We start from the raw sequence: 18,706 nt of genomic DNA, 5'->3' as shown, positions 1-18,706 counted from the left end.
AATCCAGAACACTGACAGCATCAAATGATTGTGAGGATGTGGAGCAACAGAAATCTCATTCATTGCTGATGAGAACGCAAAATAGTAATAAAGCTACTTTGGAAGACAGTTTGGTGGTTTCTTATAAAACTAAGCACACTCTTACCGTACAATCCAGTAACTGCACTCTTTGGTATTTACCCAAAGAAGCTGAAAACTTATGCCCACACAAAACCTGCACATGGATGTTTATAGCAGCTTTATTCATAATTTCTAAGACTTGGAAGTAAACAAGATGTCCTTTAGTTGGCAAATAGATAAACTGTGGTACACCCAAACAACAGAATATTATTCAGCACAAAAAAGACATGAGCTATAAAGCCATGAAAGGACATGGAGGAAATGTAAATGCATATTATTAAGTGAAAGAAGCCAATCTGAAAAGGCTGCATACTGCATGATTCCAACTTTAAAACATTCTGGAAAAGGGAAAACTATGGAGACAGTAAAAAGATCGGTGGTTGCCAGGGGGTTGGCAAGGGTTGGGGAATGAACAGGAAGAACACAGAGGATTTTTAGGGCAGTGAAAATACTCTGTATGATACTATAATGATAGATACTTGTCATTGTACATTTTTCCAAACCCATAGGGTGTACAACACCAAGAGTGAACTCTAAGGTTAAACCATGGATTTTGGGTGATTATGATGTGTCAAATGTTGGTTCATCAATTATAACAAATGTACCCTCCGGTGAGGGACGTTGAAAATAGGGGAGGCTATGACTACGTGGAGGTAGGGGATATATGGGAAATCCTTGTACTTTCCTTTCAATTTTTCTATGGATCTAAAAGTATTCTAAAAAAATAAAGTCTTTTAAAAAACCAGTGACCTTCCTTAAATACAGGTTAAACTTTACATGATTTGACCGTTATCTACAATTTCTTTTGGATTACAATGGGCCTGAACAGAACAACTAGACAGAGATTTTCAGGTGAAGGAATAGGGCTGTTTATAACTGAGGTGTACAGCAGACAGCAACAGTGTTACCTAATCCCTTCAACAGGCTATCAAAAAACAGGAAATATGGGTAAAAGGGTTTTGCTCTTTGTAAAGTCATAGAATATAACATAAAGAACTCCAGATGATCAGAACAGTCTCTCACTCTAATAATGAATACATTCTCATCTGGGGTATACCATCCCCAAAGGGTGAAAACTATTCCATTCTTTTTATGTATAGAGCACACATATACATACATAAACAGATATATAGTATATGGTGTGAAACTAAAATTTCATTGTGGTAGGCACAATTAGAAAAAAATTTCTAAAGTCTCCTTAGATGCGTGTGGGGGGGTGAATAATGAAAAATAAGATCAAGAAATATTGCTCTAATGACAGAAATTATTTTACTTTTTGGTTATATAGTTTCTACTTGTGTACACATATACAAATGTATTATTGATAAATATACAAACACACACATCTATATACCTGCACACATAATTATATAGTTATCTTGACTGGAAGTTAAAGGATAAAAATGAGTAATGGTTTAGTTTCTACTACACACTGTCAAAATTTAAGAGTGTCATTACCTCAGTTTGCAGCATTCCTATGTTGTCCAGCTTCTAAACTTCCCTGCGACTCCCTGAATGTCAGCTCACAGGCAAACCAATCATCTATACTCTCAATAGCTACCAGCACACTTAGTACTAAACCTCTGAAATATTTCACCACCTACATTCTACAAATATGACTGTTTTAATGGAAATTTTTAAAAGAAGAAAAGTTCTTATTTTGGATTATGTCCCTCAAGATGCTATTCATTCTTTAAAAACAAGGTATTGGAACTATATAAAGTGAATTCACATTTTATTTACTTGGAAAATAGGACCTGCCTGAATTAGAGAAAGATGTCCTTGAGCACATACTTCCTTCACTCCCTAAAGAGTCTGCTCAGAAGGCTGACTCATGGGAAGCCCCCAGGAAACTCTGAGTGACACTATCTCAGGCCCAGCACAGTGAAACTACAGAGGGAACAATTCCAAGCACATTTCATAGCCTAAGGTTGAAACTCATTTTTTTCTGCATCTCTTGACACCAACTCAGGGTTTCTCAACGTCAGCATTATAGACATTTTGAGCTGGATAATTATTTGTGGTGGGCGCTGTCCTGTGCGTTGTAGGATGTCGAGCAGCGTCCCTGGCTTCTACCCACCAGGTGCCACAGTAACACCTCCCTTCCCCAGCTGTGAAAGCCAAAATGTTTCCAGACATTGTCAAATGCCCCTAGGGGCAAAACTGCCCCCAGTTGACACTCCCTGATCTAACCTGACTATTCACAGTTATAGCAGCTTCTAGTTTGCGGACTGAATTTTAAGCAGTTTTATCTGTAATTCCAATGTATGAATGCTGCTTTATAAGAAACATTCATGTGGTTCTATATGAACCTGTTTGAATAAGGCTTAATAAAGCTCATTAAACATCTATGGAAATAAATCTCAGAAGAATTATTTATGAACTAAAAATGCTAATTACAGTGTCTAAGAAAACTTCCAATATTAAAGCCCTTGGGTTTTTTCCACCCATCTCAGAATCCCACGATGTAGTAAAATTATAGCACCATTATCTACAGACAAATTAAAACTTCTAAGATGAAATCAAATCAAAAATTCTAATTACAGGACAAAAAGTACTCATGTAAATCAATAATGGAAAACTCTTAAAACTTACATCCTTTCTTTCAGAATCCTGATACTTGTTCCATTCTTCAGAAACATAAGACAGATAGATGTTTACAACATTCCGAACTCATCAAGACGTGATTATTGCTTTTTACGCACTCATTTTAATCAGACTATTTCCGAGTTGTTATTAATCACTTTGATGTGCTACAAATCAACATTCAAAATTCTGGTTTGCTTTTTTGTAACTATCATTTGCTCATTCATTCACCCAAAAATTACGAACACACCTAGTATAGGATGGATGATTTGGTTATTTTCAGTTTTGGGATGGAAAGTTATGACCTAGATTTTAGGTAGATTTGAGGGTCCCACTTCCTCTCCCAGATACCCTCTACCTTCAGCTTGGGGAGATGCTGCCATGCGCCTTTTGTCAGTAGATGCTGACTTGAACTCCTAGCAGTGGCCAGTGCAGGCACACAGTGGGGCAGATGCACAGACATCCACTGCTAGACAGTGCAGGCCTTTGATGGGATTTGAATTATTGAGCTTGAGAGTAAAAACTGTCCACTTCAAAGCTGTTTTCATCTCTAGTACATGCAAACACTTTCATATCACTGAAGATAAATTCAGGGGGATACTCTTGGGGGACCAGACGGAAGTGGGGAGGAGAAAAATCATAGAGGACTTTTGGGATTTCCAGATTCATGGTATTGACCCTTTGAGGGGAGTCATTTGCGATCTGGCTCAGGAACAAAACTGAACTGCATACCAGCCAGACAACTTTGTAGGGTTAAGTTACTTAGTCCGCCTTGTCCAACAGTAGCCACTAGCCACATGTGGCTACCTAATTAAAATAAAATAAAATAAAATAAAATAAAAAATTCAGTTCTTTGGTCACTTAGTCATATTTCAAGTGCTTGGGAGCCACATGTGGCTAGTGGCTATTGCACAGGACAGCAGAGAGGAGAACATTTCCGTCATCACACAAAATTCTACTGGGTAGTTCTGAGTCCAAAGGCGAGACTAGCTATTCTTCCAGCATCTGCCCTTCCACATGGTGGCATTCGTATGTAATAGGTGATCACATTCAATCCTCACTACATCACTGTGAGGAGGGAATTATTCTCAGGAAACAAACTTACGGAAGATTGTTAATTTGCCCAAGGTTACATAGTTTACTGATTGCTTATTTATTACATGTGAGGCACTGCAGTAAGCAGTACCTATGTGTTATCTCATTTCTTACCACCACCCCGTTGTATAGATGAGGAAGCTAGGAACTTATAGGCTACTTGAGGGTGGTCTCAAATCTGGATATTGAGCATAGATTACATCTTGAATTATCAGTACCTGGTACTAACTGCACTTATATTTATGGTTTCATTTAATCTTGACAGAAACTATAAGGATATTAAAGTTCCACATGGTAAAGAAACCCCATTCCCTGAATACATATTTACTGAGTGTTTATGATCTAAACTCTGGGGGCTAAAGTGTTGAATGAGAATGATGAGGTCCCTGCCCTCAAGGAGCTTATATTCTACAAGAGAGAGACAGAATAAACAAGTAAACAAACAATACCTTTTCAGAATAAGGTAAGTGCTATTGAAGAAATAAGCAGAAAGCTTTGCTAGCAATTTTACTGGGTGGCATGGAGAGGCAGGAGTAGTGGTAAGTGCCTTTTAGACAGGGTCATCATCAAAGGCTTTTGAGGAGGTGACACTTGAACTGAGTCCTAAGGCATGGCAAGGAGCCAGTGAAGAACTGGAGATTGAAGGAGTGTTTCGGGCACATCAAGTGCAAAGGCTCTGAGGCATAAAAGAGGTTGGAAGTGCTCAGGGAACAGAAAGGGGACCAGGGTAGCTGGAGTGGAGTTAGTAAGGTTAATGGTAGAAAATGAGGGTCAGAAAGGTGACACAGACCACTGTGCATAGGATCTTGTGGGGCAGGCCAAGGAGTATGGTTTTGTCCTAAGTCTAACAGTGAGCCTTTGAAAAAAGTACGAAACTAATATGATTTGCCTGTTAAAATGACACCTCTGGAGGCAGAGCTGGGGAGCCTAAACTCCTTCCCCCTCATCACACTGAGCATCTTTCACTGAGAGGTAGTACAATCTATGATTGTCCTCAGTCTATGTCTTACTTTTTGTTAAGCCATATAACCTTCAGCTCCATGCCTTGGAGTCTTTGACTATAAAATGGGCTGGGTATCTGTTCCTGCCTATCTCAGAGGCCTATTAGTCATATTAATGAGGATATACAGATAGAGAGTTGAAAAGACCAATTAGCACAGTGAAACTGTTGTTGCTACCAGGTCTACAACAAGCAAGATCTTAGGTCCTCTGGGCTCTAGTGATCTGACTCTGCACAGACAGAGCTACCAAAAATACCTAGGATAAAAACCTCCAAAAACTTGTTCTATAATGAATCATTCCCTAAAGAGGCAACAAAAGTGAAACTCCAAACCAATACCTAGTGGCTAGCACTAGGCCTGATACTTGGTAAGCTTTCCACTGGTATTAAGAGAATAATGAATGAATCAATGAGAAAGCCACACCATGCTTACTAATTACAGACACCCATCCAATATCCTTTGCCTGATCTGCCTTAGTAAAGGAACCTTAATTTCCACGTTTCCTTTGGTGGCCAGGTGACTAAGGATTGACCAATGTGTGCAAGCAGAAGTGGCTGGGTGGAGCTTTACAGAAAGCTCCTTACAAATGGGAGCTGACACTATGGAGAACAGTATGGAGGTTCCTTAAAAAACTAAAAATAGAACTACCATATGACCCACCAATCCCACTACTGGGCATATACTCTGAGAAAACCATAATTCAAAAACAGTCATGTACCACAATGTTCATTGCAGCTCTATTTACAATAGCCAGGACACGGAAGCAACCTAAGTGTCCATCGACAAATGAATGGATAAAGAAGATGTGGCACATATATACAATGGAATATTACTCAGCCATAAAAAGAAATGAAATTGAGTTATTTGTAGTGAGGTGGATGGACCTGGAGTCTCTCATACAGACTGAAGTAAGTCAGAAAGAGAAAAACAAATACCATATGCTAACACATATACATGGAATCTAAAAAAAAAAAAAAGGTTATGAAGAACCCAGGGGCAGGACAGGAATAAAGACGCAGACGTAGAGAATGGACTTGAGGACATGGGGAAGGGTAAGGGTGAGCTGGGACGAAGTGAGAGAGTGGCATGGACATATACACACAACCAAATGTAAAAGAGATAGCTAGTGGGAAGCAGCCGCATAGCACAGGGAGATCAGCTCGGTGCTTTGTGACCACCTAGAGGGGTGGGATAGGGAGGGTGGGAGGGAGACGCAAGAGGGAGGAGATATGGGGATATATGTATATGTATAACTGATTCACTTTGTTATAAAGCAGAAACTAACACACCATTTGTAAAGAAATTATACTCCAATAAAGATGTTAAAAAAAATAAAAATAAATGAGAGCTGACTCAGCTGGGGGAATTCTTTGCCTTTCCTCCTTCCTCGTTCTTGGAACAAGAACACGATGGCTGGACCTCATGGATGCAAACTTGAGGTCAACCTCAAAGTCAAGCCCTAAGGATGGCTGAGCAGAAAGGATGGCAACCATTATTAAGGAGCTCTTTTACTAGCAGCCAAATGCTGTTCCTAATTTATACATTGATCTTCCTGTCGACTGTGGAGACTGACACATAAAAATCATGTGAAAAACTGCTAACTAGTAGAGATCACTGAGGCCAAGTTTAGAGTCTATGGTCCTCTCTTAAATGTGAGATTCTAAGGCTGTGTCAGATTCTCAGTTCTGAGAAACATAATTTCCCAACTTGAAATCAAGGGACCCAGTCAGCTAAATCACAAAGCACTTTTTAAAAGTCACCAAGCTTTAGAATAAAAATGATGCGGGTTTTTCCAAGTTGTATTTTTAAATGTTGAATATAGACAATGGCTTTTCATATGTTCGAGTCCTGGAAATCTACAGTGCATATCAAAAACTGCCCATCTATAATACAAAACATCTTCTAAAGCGGATGGACCACCCTTAGCTTGTGGGGACAGAACTTACTTTCTTTTCATCTCCAGTGAAATTGTATTCCCATTCTCTCTGTGGCTGCAGAGTTAGACTTCCTGGTTTGGGAAAATGCTTGATTCAAGGATGGGAGGTCTCTACCCCATTGCTCTTTGGAGCTACTCTGCCTCTTAACACACATTTTATACTTCTAACTTCTCTTACTAGAACTGGCTTTTTTTCTTGTTTTTTGCTCCCTACTTTCCCTCCTCTCATTTTGCTCTTCTTACACTTTTCATTAAGTTTTCCCTTGTTTTTCTAACATATACAAAACCACAGAGGTACAACTAGGATTCTGAAAATAGTAACATCATTTGCCAGGTGTCCCAGGACAACTGGGATGAAGGGAGAAGAAAACCCATGAGGTCCTTTTGTGTGAGGTAGCTTATCTGCTGCTGGCAGCACTGGACTGATGCCCACCTGGAGAATTACACATGGACCAGATGTTCATCATGCCTTCACCTTCCATTAGTAGTTTGACAAAAATGAAACCAATTTATTTAACAAATTTTTTTTTTTTTGCGGTACGCGGGCCTCTCACTGTTGTGGCCTCTCCCGCTGCAGAGCATAGGCTCCGGACGCGCAGGCTCAGCGGCCATGGCTCACGGGCCCAGCTGCTCTGCAGCATGTGGGATATTCCCGGACCAGGGCACGAACCCGTGTCCCCTGCATCGGCAGGTGGACTCTCAACCACTGCGCCACCAGGGAAGCCCTAACAAATTGTTTTTTTGTGGAGGTCGCTGGTTTTTTTTTAAAGCATCTACCAGGTACAGGTAACAGTGGGGAGCCTCAGGGAGACACAAAGATGAGGAACTCCCAGTGTCCGCTCTAGGGGAGCACATGGCTTCATTGGGGAAAAAAAGTCAGACACCTTGATTCGTCAAGAATTGCTGAACAAGAACTTCCCTGGTGGCGCAGTGGTTAAGAATCTGCCTGCCCTTGCTGAATGGATACAAAAACAAGACCCATATATATGCTACAAGAGACCTACTTCAGACCTAGGGACACATACAGACTGAAAGTGAGGGGAAGGAAAAAGATATTCCATGCAAATGGAAATCAAAAGAAAGCTGGAGTAGCAATACTCATATCAGATAAAACAGACTTTAAAATAAAGAATGTTACAAGAGACAAAGAAGACTACATAATGATCAAGGGATCAATCCAAGAAGAATATATAACAATTATATATGCATCCAACATAGGAGCACCTCAATACATAAGGCAACTGCTAACAGCCATAAAAGAGGAAATCGACAGCAACACAATAATAGTGGGGGACTTTAACACCTCACTTACACCAATGGACAGATCATCCAAAAAGAAAAGAAATAAGGAAACAGAAGCTTTAAATGACACAATAGATCAGATAGATTTAATTGATATTTATAGGACATTCCATCCAAAAACAGCAGATTACGCTTTCTTCTCAAGTACGCATGGAACATTCTCCAGGATAGATCACATCTTGGGTCACAAATGAAGCCTCAGTAAATTTAAGAAAATTGAAATCATATCAAGCATCATTTCTGACCACAACGCTATGAGATTAGAAATCAATTACAGGGAAAAAAATGTAAAAAACACAAAACACATGGAAGTTAATCAGTATGTTACTAAATAACCAAAAGGTCACTGAAGAAATCAAAGAGGAAATCAAAAAATACTTAGGGACAAAGCACAATGAAAATACAATGATACAAAACCTATGCGATGCAGCAAGAACAGTTCTAAGAGGGACGTTTATAGCTATACAAGCCTACCTCAAGAAACAAGAAAAATCTCAAATAAACAATCTAACCTTACACCTAAAGAAACTAGAGAAAGAAGAAACAAAACCCAAAGTTAGCAGAAAAAAAAATCATAAAGATGAGAACAGAAATAAATGAAACATAAACAAAGAAAACAATAGCAAAGATCAATAAAACTAAGAGCTGGTTCTTTGAGAAGATAAACAAAATTGATAAACCATTAGCCAGACTCATCAAGAAAAAGAGGGAGAGGACTCAAATCAATAAAATTAGAAATGAAAAAGGAGAAGTTACAACAGATACCGCAGAAATACAAAGCACCCTAAGAGACTACTACAAGCAACTCTATGCCAATAAAATGCACAACCCAGAAGAAACAGACAAATTCTTAGAAAGGTATAACCTTCCAAGACTGAACCAGGAAGAAACAGAAAATATGAACAGACCAATCACAAGTAATGAAATTGAAACTGTGATTAAAAATCTTCCAACAAACAAAAGTCCAGGACCAGATGCCTTCACAGGTGAATTCTATCAAACATTTAGAGAAGAGCTAACACCCATCCTTCTCAAACTCTTCCAAAAAATTGCAGAGGAACACTCCCAAACTCATTCTATGAGGACACCATCACCCTGATAACAAAACAAGACAAAGATACTACAAAAAAAGAAAATTACAGACCAATATCACTGATTAATATAGATGCAAAAATCCTCAACAAAATACTAGCAAACAGAATCCAACAACATATTAAAAGGATCATACACCATGACCAAGTGGGATTTATCCCAGGGATGCAAGGATTCTTCAATATACGCAAATCAATCAATGTGATACACCATATTAACAAAGTGAAGAATAAAAACCATATGATCATCTCAATCGATGCAGAAAAAGCTTCTGACAAAATTCAACACCCATTTATGATAAAAAGTCTCCAGAAAGTGGGCATAGAGGGAACCTACCTCAACATAATAAAGGCCATATACGCCCAACCCACAGCAAACATCATTCTCAATGGTGTAAAACTGAAAGCATTTTCTCTAAGATCAGGAACAAGACAAGGATGTCCACTCTCGCCACTATTATTCAACATAGTTTTGGAAGCCCTAGCCATGGTAATCAGAGAAGAAAAATAAATAAAAGGAATACAAATTGGAAAAGAAGAAGTAAAACTGTCACTGTCTGCAGCTGACATGATACTATACATAGAGAATCCTAAAGATGCCACCAGAATACTACTAGAGCTAATCAATGAATTTGGTAAAGTTGCAGGATACAAAATTAATGCACAGAAATCTCTTGTGTTCTTATACACTAACAATGAAAGATCAGAAAGAGAAATTAAGGAAACAATCTGATTCACCATTGCAACAAAAAGAATAAAATACCTAGGAACAAACCTACCTAAGGAGGTAAAAGACCTGTACTCAGAAAACCATAAGACACTGATGAAAGAAATCAAAGATGACACAAAAACAGATGGAGAGATATAACATGCTCTTGGACTGGAATAATCAATATTGTGAAAACGACTGTACTACCCAAAGCAATCTACAGATTCAATGCAATCCGTAACAAATTACCAATGGCATTTTTTACAGAACTAGAACAAAAAAATCTTAAAATTTGTATGGAGACACAAAAGTCCCTGAATAGCCAAAGCAGTCTTGAGGGAAAAAAATGGAGCTGGAGGAATCAGACTCCCTGACTTCAGACTATACTATAAAGCTACAGTAATCAAGACAATATGGTACTGGCACAAAAACAGAAACATAGATCAATGGAACAAGATAGAAAGCCCAGAGATAAACCCACGCACCTATGGTCAACTAATCTATGACAAAGGAGGCAAGGATATACAATGGAGAAAAGACAGTCTCTTCAACAAGTGGTGCTGGGAAAACTGGACAGCTACATGTAAAAGAATGAAATTAGAACACTCCCTAACACCATACACAAAAATAAGCTCAAAATGGATTAGAGATCTAAATGTAATACTGGACACTATAAAACTCTTAGAGGAAAACATAGGAAGAACACTCTTTGACATAAATCACAGCAAGATCTTTTTTGATCCACCTCCTAGAGTAATGGAAATAAAAACCAAAATAAACAAATGGGGCCTAATGAAACTTCAAAGCTTTTGCACAGCAAAGGAAACCATAAACAAGATGAAAAGACAACCCTCAGAATGCGAGAAAATATTTGCAAACGAATCAGTGGACAAAGGATTAACCTCCATAATATATAAACAGCTCATGTAGCTCAATATTAAAAAAACAAACAACCCAATCCAAAAATGGGCAGAAGACCTAAATAGACATTTCTCCAAAGAAGACATACAGATGGACAAGAAGCACATGAAAAGCTGCTCAACATCACTAATTATTAGAGAAATGCAAATCAAAACTACAATGAGGTATCACCTCACACCAGTTAGAATGGGCATCATCAGAAAATCTACAAACAACAAATGCTGGAGAGGGTGTGAAGAAAAGGGAACCCTCTTGCACTGTTGGTGGGAATGTAAATTGATACAGCCACTATGGAGAACAGTTTGGAGGTTCCTTAAAAAACTAAAAATAGAATTACCATATGACCCAGCAATCCCACTACTGGGCATATACCTAGAGAAAACCATAATTCAAAAAGACACATGCACCCCAATGTTCATTGCAACAATGTTTACAATAGGCAGGTCATGGAAACAACCTAAATGCCCATCAACAGATGAATGGATAAAGAAAATGTGGTATATATATATTATATACATATATATATATATATATATATATATATATATATATACACACACAATGGAATATTACTCAGCCATAAAAAGGAATGAAATTGGGTCATTTGTAGAGACATGGATGGATCTAGAGTCTGTCATACAGAGTGAAGTAAGTCAGAAAGAGTAAAACAAATATATATTAACACATATATGTGGAACCTAGAAAAATGGTACAGATGAACTGGTTTGCAGGGCAGAAGTTGAGACACAGATGTACAGAACAAAGGTATGGACACCAAGGGGGGGCAGCAGCGGGGGGTGGTGGTGGTGGTGGGGTGAATTGAGAGTTTGGGATTGACATATATACACTGATGTGTATAAAATGGATGACTAATAAGAACCTGCTGTATAAAAAAATAAATTAAAAAAGTAAAGAAGAAAAGAATCTGCCTGCCAATGCAGGGGACACGGGTTCCAGCCTTGGTCTGGGAAGATCTCACATGACACGGGGCAACTAAGCCCATGTGCCACAATTACTGAGCCCGCGTGCCACAACTACTGAAGCCCACGCGCCTAGAGCCTGTGCTCCGCAATAAGAGAAGCCACTGCAATGAGAAGCCCACGCACTGCAACGAAGACCCAACACAGCCAAAAATAAATATATAAATACATTTTAAAAAATTGCTGTATTGTATCATAGTCACACAACAAAATACACACTTTAAAAATTTCATTAAAAAAAGAACTGCTGAACAGAAAATATGATTTGCTGAAAATCAGTGCGAGTCATTTACTATATTAAAATCTAGCAATTCATAAGGCAGTTAAAAACAAATGCAAAACTCACTGGCCCCCTTTAGAGGATGCTATGGAACCAAAAGATGTTAAACAAAGGGAAAGAATTAAACATGTATCCTTTTTCATACAAATTGTAGTTCAGGGCAACCAAATCACTGATGAGGCAAAGATTCTCTTTATAGTATTCCAGTAAATAAATAAATGAAGAATTAGAATATCAGCATTCTGCAACTCTTAATGAAAAAGACAACAACTAGGTCACCTGCGTCTGCATTGGAGGATACACACTACTACATATGGGGTGTTCTTGCCCCAAAAGTTCAAATCTGAATTAGATCAAGCCTTTTGGTATAGGGGATAGAGGAATGCTTAAATGATATCACGAGGAAACAATCACCAAAATCCAGGCTGGGGAGTACTCCACAAGACAAATGACCCAGATTTTTCAACAGATAAATTGCAAGGAAAAAAGTAAAATGTAAACCTATAGATTAATAGACACAATTTATGGACCCTATTTGAATACTGATTTGAACAAACCAATGATAACATAAACTTAAAGGGACTATCAGGGAATTTGAACACTTCAGAAATTTAATGACATTACATAGTTATTGTTAATTTTTAGATGCTATATGGTATACTGCTTTTCTTAACAAAGGAGCCTTTTATTTTAGAGCTACATATTAAAGTATTTATGAATGAATGCTCAGGATTTGCTTCAAAGGAATTTAGTGTTGGTGACGGTGAGGAGAATGGGTAGGGAAAACAGACGAAACAGGATTGGCCCAAAGTTGATCACTGCTGAATGCCCAAGCATGTATCACCAAGCTTCATTAAACTAGTCCAATTTTGCTTGAAATACTCTATAATAAAAAGTGAAAAAAAAGGGGCTTCCCTGGTGGCGCAGTGGGACACGGGTTGGTGCCCCGGTCCGGGAAGATCCCACATGCCGTGGAGCGGCTGGGCCCGTGAGCCATGGCCGCTGAGCCTGCGCGTCTGGAGCCTGTGCTCCGCAATGGGAGAGGCCACAACAGTGAGAGGCCCGCGTACCGCAAAAAAAAAAAAAAAAAAAAAAATCAGGACTCCACCTCTCCCCCAAATTTTAGTTTTGAGTAAGACGGCGTAGAGGGAGAGAGCAGTGTTATGCAGAGAGCCCAGAGGAGGCTTTCTGCAGGAGGCAGCAGGCATGCTCTCAGCAGTGCATGCAGGAAATGCCACAGTCCTAGGCGTAAAGAAGGCTCACCCTGTACATGTCTGTCAAGCCCAGGAGGCTGGGCCACAGAGCACAGATTTCTGTCATGGGCAACAAGAGCCGACCGAGAAAGGCAAAAAGCGGGGGGTGCTGTCCAGATGGGCAGCCATGAGTCTCTCTCTTGGGTTCATGGAACCATCAGCGTTCTGAACAATGGGAAGACACCATTTATCATGAGCATGGTTGAAAGAGGGGACCCTGGGAAGGCTCAGAAACCAGGCAGGTAGCATTTGCAACATAAAAATGACACTAAAGGAGAACTGACAGAATCTGGTTTCTCGCTGCAAGGATGGGGATGAAAAGAGGCCGGTCAAAGAAGACTGAGAGGGTGGAGAAGGATCTGGCAGAGAAATGGCAGGTGGGAGGTAGAACTCAGGGAACAGATGTTGGGCCAAGTCTACCTGTTAGTAGAAAGTATGCACGAGGCACTTGTAGTGTTTTCTCTTGCTGCTTAGTTCAAAGAGGGAGATGGGGAAAATACTTGTTCTTTTGATCTCTATAAATCAAAGTATAAACTCTGTGCCAAAATAATTTAACAGCTGTGCCTTTTTCCTTAAAATTATTAGTTCTAAAAACAGAAAATATAAAAAGTAGAAAAATCTGCGAATCCTACCTTAGAAACCAAACCAAATATTTCTTCTTAAAAAAACTAACAACAAAAAACTATACAGGTATATAAATGATACGGAGACATTTTTTTTCCTTTATAACCTAAGTTTCAGAGACCTCAGTTGTAATCTTCAGAAAACTTTGACAACGAAAAACAAAAGGACATTAACTGTACATGTAGGGAACTTCTAGATACAACAGTCAGCCTAAGGAAAAAAATAAAAACCAAAACAAAAAAAGACATTTACACTTCAGGATAATTTCAACTATACAAACAATGTAACTTCACCATTGCTGCTGATGTAAAATAATGATGACATTACATCGCTAAGTAAAATTTTGCAAATATTTCTTTTAGGGACTTAGTGAGAACTAGATTTTAAAAATGAAGTGTAAAAAAACCCCTAGATTTTCCAATTGAAATTTTTGAAAAGAAAAGATCAGACTTACTTATGACATCCTGATCACTGTCTTAACATTCAGCATGGTGTATCGTGAAACAGAGCTGTCTGTATAAAAATTTTATCCTCATAATGAATAACGAAAGAAATAATCAGAGGGCTACAGAGCAAGGACAATGCTTCTGGAAGCTGATGTAGACCTGGAAAATAATTTTGATGTTTGCTAGCATGTACTGAAGGCTCACACAAATAATGTGTAAGAGGAGACAAACTAATATAACTCTATGAAAGAAGTTAGCAGCCTGAATTAACTTTACCTGAGACAACCATTTCCCTCCACATAGGTTGTTTGGACCTGGCCTTCACAACATTTTATTTGTCCATCTTTCTTTTCTCTCACATTAGCTTAGTGAAATTATCAACCCCCAAGGCAGCGTCCTCCTGTGATATGTTAGGCTGGTTTATAATAATGAGTCCATGTGTGGACGGGAACAGGGATAGCTGGTTTGCTTATTTGTGCGAAGTTTGAGAAGGCCCCAAGTTGGACCCTGGTGAAGCAGGTCTGCACTGTTTAGACCCACCCTTTTTGGATAAAATAGGCGTGTGTCTGAGTAGAGAAATGGGGCTGCACCCGAATCGTGGAATATCCAGAATTAGGAAAAAGGGCTTCAAAGAATGACAAGATAAGAGGAAATAAGGTTTTCAGGTGGAAACCGATTTAAAAGGGAAAAAAAGACCAAAAAAACAACCCTTTCCAGATGCCCCTTCTGTGCAGAATCAGTTAGTTTTAATATCTCTCAGATAAGTCATCAAAAATAAAATATCTAAATAAATAAAATTAAAAAATCTACAGAATACTCAGAATAAAGTAATTTAGAAAATTTATTGACTCTAGCACTGAGATTTCACCTTAGCTAAGATATTTCTAGTTCTTTTTAAACAGAACTGTTTCTGACAAAAGTAACTCATTCTAAATGACGTCTGTAGAGGTGAAAATTCACCCTGGGGTAAAGCATGCTCCTCCTGCAAGTAATTTACCTTGTGGAACCTTCAGGGCAACTCTTTAATGGCTACTGTCAAAACAACTTCTAAAGCCATACACAAAAGCTAGAAGACACTTATGCCCCTCACCCCATATGCTGTGGTTTAATTTTACTGACAAACTAAACTTTTAAAATGTTTTCCCATTTATATTTATCCACAGGCATTCAGAAATAATAAGTGTATGCTTAAAGGACAATTATTACTTGTTCCACAGGGAAACCGATATGGCTTTTCTCACCCAATGGGTTGGTTCGTCCTTCTTTCCAAGCTGATGCTTCTGAGGTACAGAATATGGGCATGGGCTTGGGACACAGGCCTAACTGATACATGGGAGAGGCATAAAAATTAAAATAAAATAAAGATAACCCTCTATGTAAACTTTATGCTTCCACTGCAATTACTCCATTTTCGTTAACATTTCTAGTGTGAATTATAACCAGAGCAAACAGATCATCGTTCCACATCCCAGTAGATGTCAACAGCCAAATAACCACTTCAAACTAACCACTCTCTCTGTCTGACTGAAGAAGGGGCACATTGCTAAATCCTTACTATTCTGAAGGGAATAGGAACTCTGGGTACAGGTGATATTCCAAATTAAATTATGCAGATGTCTGAACATATTTGAGTTCCCAGAGTATGAGCAGTACTTGTTCTAAGATCTCACCACCTCTTCTATAACAGAACATGTTCAACCAACAGCTGAGTTGAAATAGTAACACTTTCTTGGGGAAATTAAAGTTAGCAAACTTATTAGATGAGAAATCAAATAATGACTCACATCTTATTCTTTTAAGTATGACAAAAAAGATAGAGCTATTTATCAAAATTTATTTTAGCAAAAGTTGTGGCTATCTTTTCACACCTATTTAAAGCAAAAATCAAATCCTGGACAATCTGTAACATTTGGAGTAATGCTCTTTTACATCATGCACAAAATTTTTATTTTGACGTATTCAATTTTAATGAAATTTTAGTAACATATATCAACAGATTTGGGGACAGCTGAGGAGCCAGTATATTTATCACTGAACAAAAGTTTTAACACGTAAGCACGTATTTGCAAAAAGCAATCTAAGAAATCTTATGAAAAGATCCCATGAAATCCAATATCAAATTAAAACAGCAAGGAATAAAAGGACACCAGAAAAAAAAAAGATCTGTTAAATGCTGTTTTTCAATTCACTTACTGTCCAACCAAAATCTTTGTTGCTTTGATGAGAAGACTCTCTCTCTCTCTCTCTCTGACAGGGATTCCCAGGACACCAGTGGGGCCTCTTTTAGGCCCCTTAAGTGTTAACAGCAGAGGCCTGGCTGCGACCAGGCGCGTCTGGCCCGATTTACATGCCCTGTCTTCAGAGGACTGCGGTGAGCATGGCCATAAAACTAGGGGACATTACTGAACCTTAGAGTGTCTGATCCTCTCCCCAACAATACACACAACTTTACTCATACAATTAAGGCTGCTAGTTGGCATTCCATTTAACTGTCAAAGTCAGACCGGTGGCAGCCCCGCAGCCACAAAGAGATGCCTTAAATGAGAAGAACATGTTTCTACACCGCATTTGAGAAAGTTTGGCTCCAAGCTATGCACTGATTAATATCAGATCTCCTCCTTCATTCTCTGCTCGACAATCTTGTCACATCTGGCTGACAAATCCTTAGGAGGTTATGCAAAACCAGGCGGCCAGTGGGGCTCGGGGTCTGGCCAGCAGCGCCCGAGGGGCAGCGGGGACCACGCCGCGGCCTCCTCCTCCGCCCTCGGGCACCCCCCACCCCCGGTGCCCTGCCCCGCCGCCCAGTCGGCAGCGGGGACACGCCTGGGCGTTCGGGTGGCGAGCGAGCGCGGCGCCCCCGGGGCCGGGAAGCCGAGTGCGGCCGAGGTTCAACACCCGCGACGCGGGACCGGCCGCCCCGGCGCTTGCAGGCGATGCCGAGTGCGGCGGAGGTACCGCCGCCGGCTCCGAAGCCCGGTCCAGCCCTGTCACCTGCAGGCTGCCCGTCCCCAAGTAGCCAGAGCCCACTGTGTCTGGCTTGGACGTGGAAACCCTCGAGCCTGACCCCAATTTCTGGGGCTGCCTGAACCAGGGGGGAAACAGCTAGCGCTGAACTGTTCCGCGCACCCGGCAGGTCAGCTGTAACCTTTATAAAAACCTGACCTTGCACCCTCGAATCTATCCTGTCCCGGAAGCTTCCTGAGCCGACCTGTCTGCGTCTTCATTTGCAGTTTTGTACAAAAGATTTGTAGACAACCCTTCCCCCCCGCCCCGGACAGGAGGCCCCGTCACTGTCCCTCACCCGGCTCCGCAGTTCTCCGAGTGACCGAAGGCTACCGCACGCTTAATTCTCCGGAAACAAAATCCAGGTAAAAAAAAAAAAAAAGGTCACTTTAAAAATCAGCTGTTTAATTAATTCTGAGGTAAAAGCGGTTGAAACAGTCCCAATGTCCTTGGACCGAAAGCCGAGGTGCTGAGGGGGCGGGAAGAAGTGCGGAAGGCGGCAGCCCAGTCTCTCCCGACCCCGCACTTTCGACGCGCCGGGGCTGCCTCGGGGACGCCGGGGTCCCGCCCCCGCCCGCCAACCCCGGTCGCTCACCCAGAGCGCGTCGGGCGGCTCCGGGACGTCGGGCGGCGACGGGTCCGGGCGCCCCCACGGGCCCTCCCCGCCGCAGAGACGCTCCCTCACACCCTGCCTCGGGTAAGGACCGCGCCGCCGCCGCGCAGGTGGCCCTCGGGGAGATGGCCCCTGGCGCACCCCCGAGTACCGACCTGCCCGGGGTCCGAGCGGCGTCCCCGGCCGCCCCGCCCTGCGCGCTGAGGGGGCCCCGCGCCCGGGGAGGGCGCCACGCTTACCTCGGCCATCCTGCGGCCGCTGCAGTGCCGGGGCTACCGGCGCGTGTCCCCGGCTCGGGCCGCCCCGCGTCCGCCTCGGCTCGGCGGGCGCCGCCGCATCCAAGCTCCGGCCGTCGGGGCCCGCCGCGGCGAAGTGGGCGGCTCCCAGTGCTCCCAGGCCGCGCGGCGCGGTGGCCGCCCCCGCCCTCCGGAGCGCCGCGCACCGCGTGTGCCCGCACGCCCGCCCCCTGAGCCCCGGGGGGGGCGCCCCTCCTCCTCTCCCCTTCCCCTCCTCCTGGGCTGCCGAGTCGCCCGAGGCTCGGGCGCTGCTGCGCAGCGCGGGAAGCCGCCTCCTGCTCCCGCGGCCCACTAACGCGCTAAATCGATGCAGCTGATGCGAGGCCGTGGCCCCCGCAGACAGCGGAGACCTAGCCGGCGGCCGGAGAGGAGGTGTCTGCCCCCGCCGGGCTTGAAGGCACTTGTCGGTAAAGACACAGACGTGTCGGTGTTTGCCTGTCCCCGGGGAAG

The 18,706-nt window shown here is 41.6% G+C and overlaps 2 protein-coding genes across 6 annotated transcripts in view; one reads left to right on the top strand and one right to left on the bottom strand.

The window, feature by feature from the left end:
- BNC1 (basonuclin 1) overlaps positions 1-18,339 on the bottom strand; it is a 32,884-nt gene extending 14,545 nt beyond the window's left edge. Inside the window, exon 1 of one of the 3 annotated variants that reach the window (XM_004278311.4) lies at positions 18,200-18,339. In XM_004278311.4, the coding sequence (XP_004278359.2) occupies positions 18,200-18,208 (9 nt within the window). In that variant the 5' untranslated portion in view covers positions 18,209-18,339. Of the gene's footprint in view, positions 1-16,834; positions 16,928-18,199 lie in introns of those variants that run through there. The other 2 variants (XM_033402949.2, XM_012536194.3) reach the window with 2 other exon arrangements.
- Positions 17,604-18,706, top strand: part of SH3GL3 (SH3 domain containing GRB2 like 3, endophilin A3) — a 288,846-nt gene continuing 287,743 nt past the window's right edge. The window contains exon 1 of one of the 3 annotated variants that reach the window (XM_033402955.2): positions 17,604-17,712. The gene's annotated coding sequence lies outside the window, so the exon portion shown is untranslated. Of the gene's footprint in view, positions 17,713-17,867; positions 18,045-18,523; positions 18,664-18,706 lie in introns of those variants that run through there. The other 2 variants (XM_033402954.2, XM_033402952.2) reach the window with 2 other exon arrangements.

This window comes from Orcinus orca, chromosome 2 (assembly GCF_937001465.1).
Source record: "Orcinus orca chromosome 2, mOrcOrc1.1, whole genome shotgun sequence".
NCBI lineage: Eukaryota > Metazoa > Chordata > Mammalia > Artiodactyla > Delphinidae > Orcinus > Orcinus orca.
Note: the sequence above shows the minus strand (reverse complement) of the source record. Positions and strands in the feature narration are given on the sequence as shown.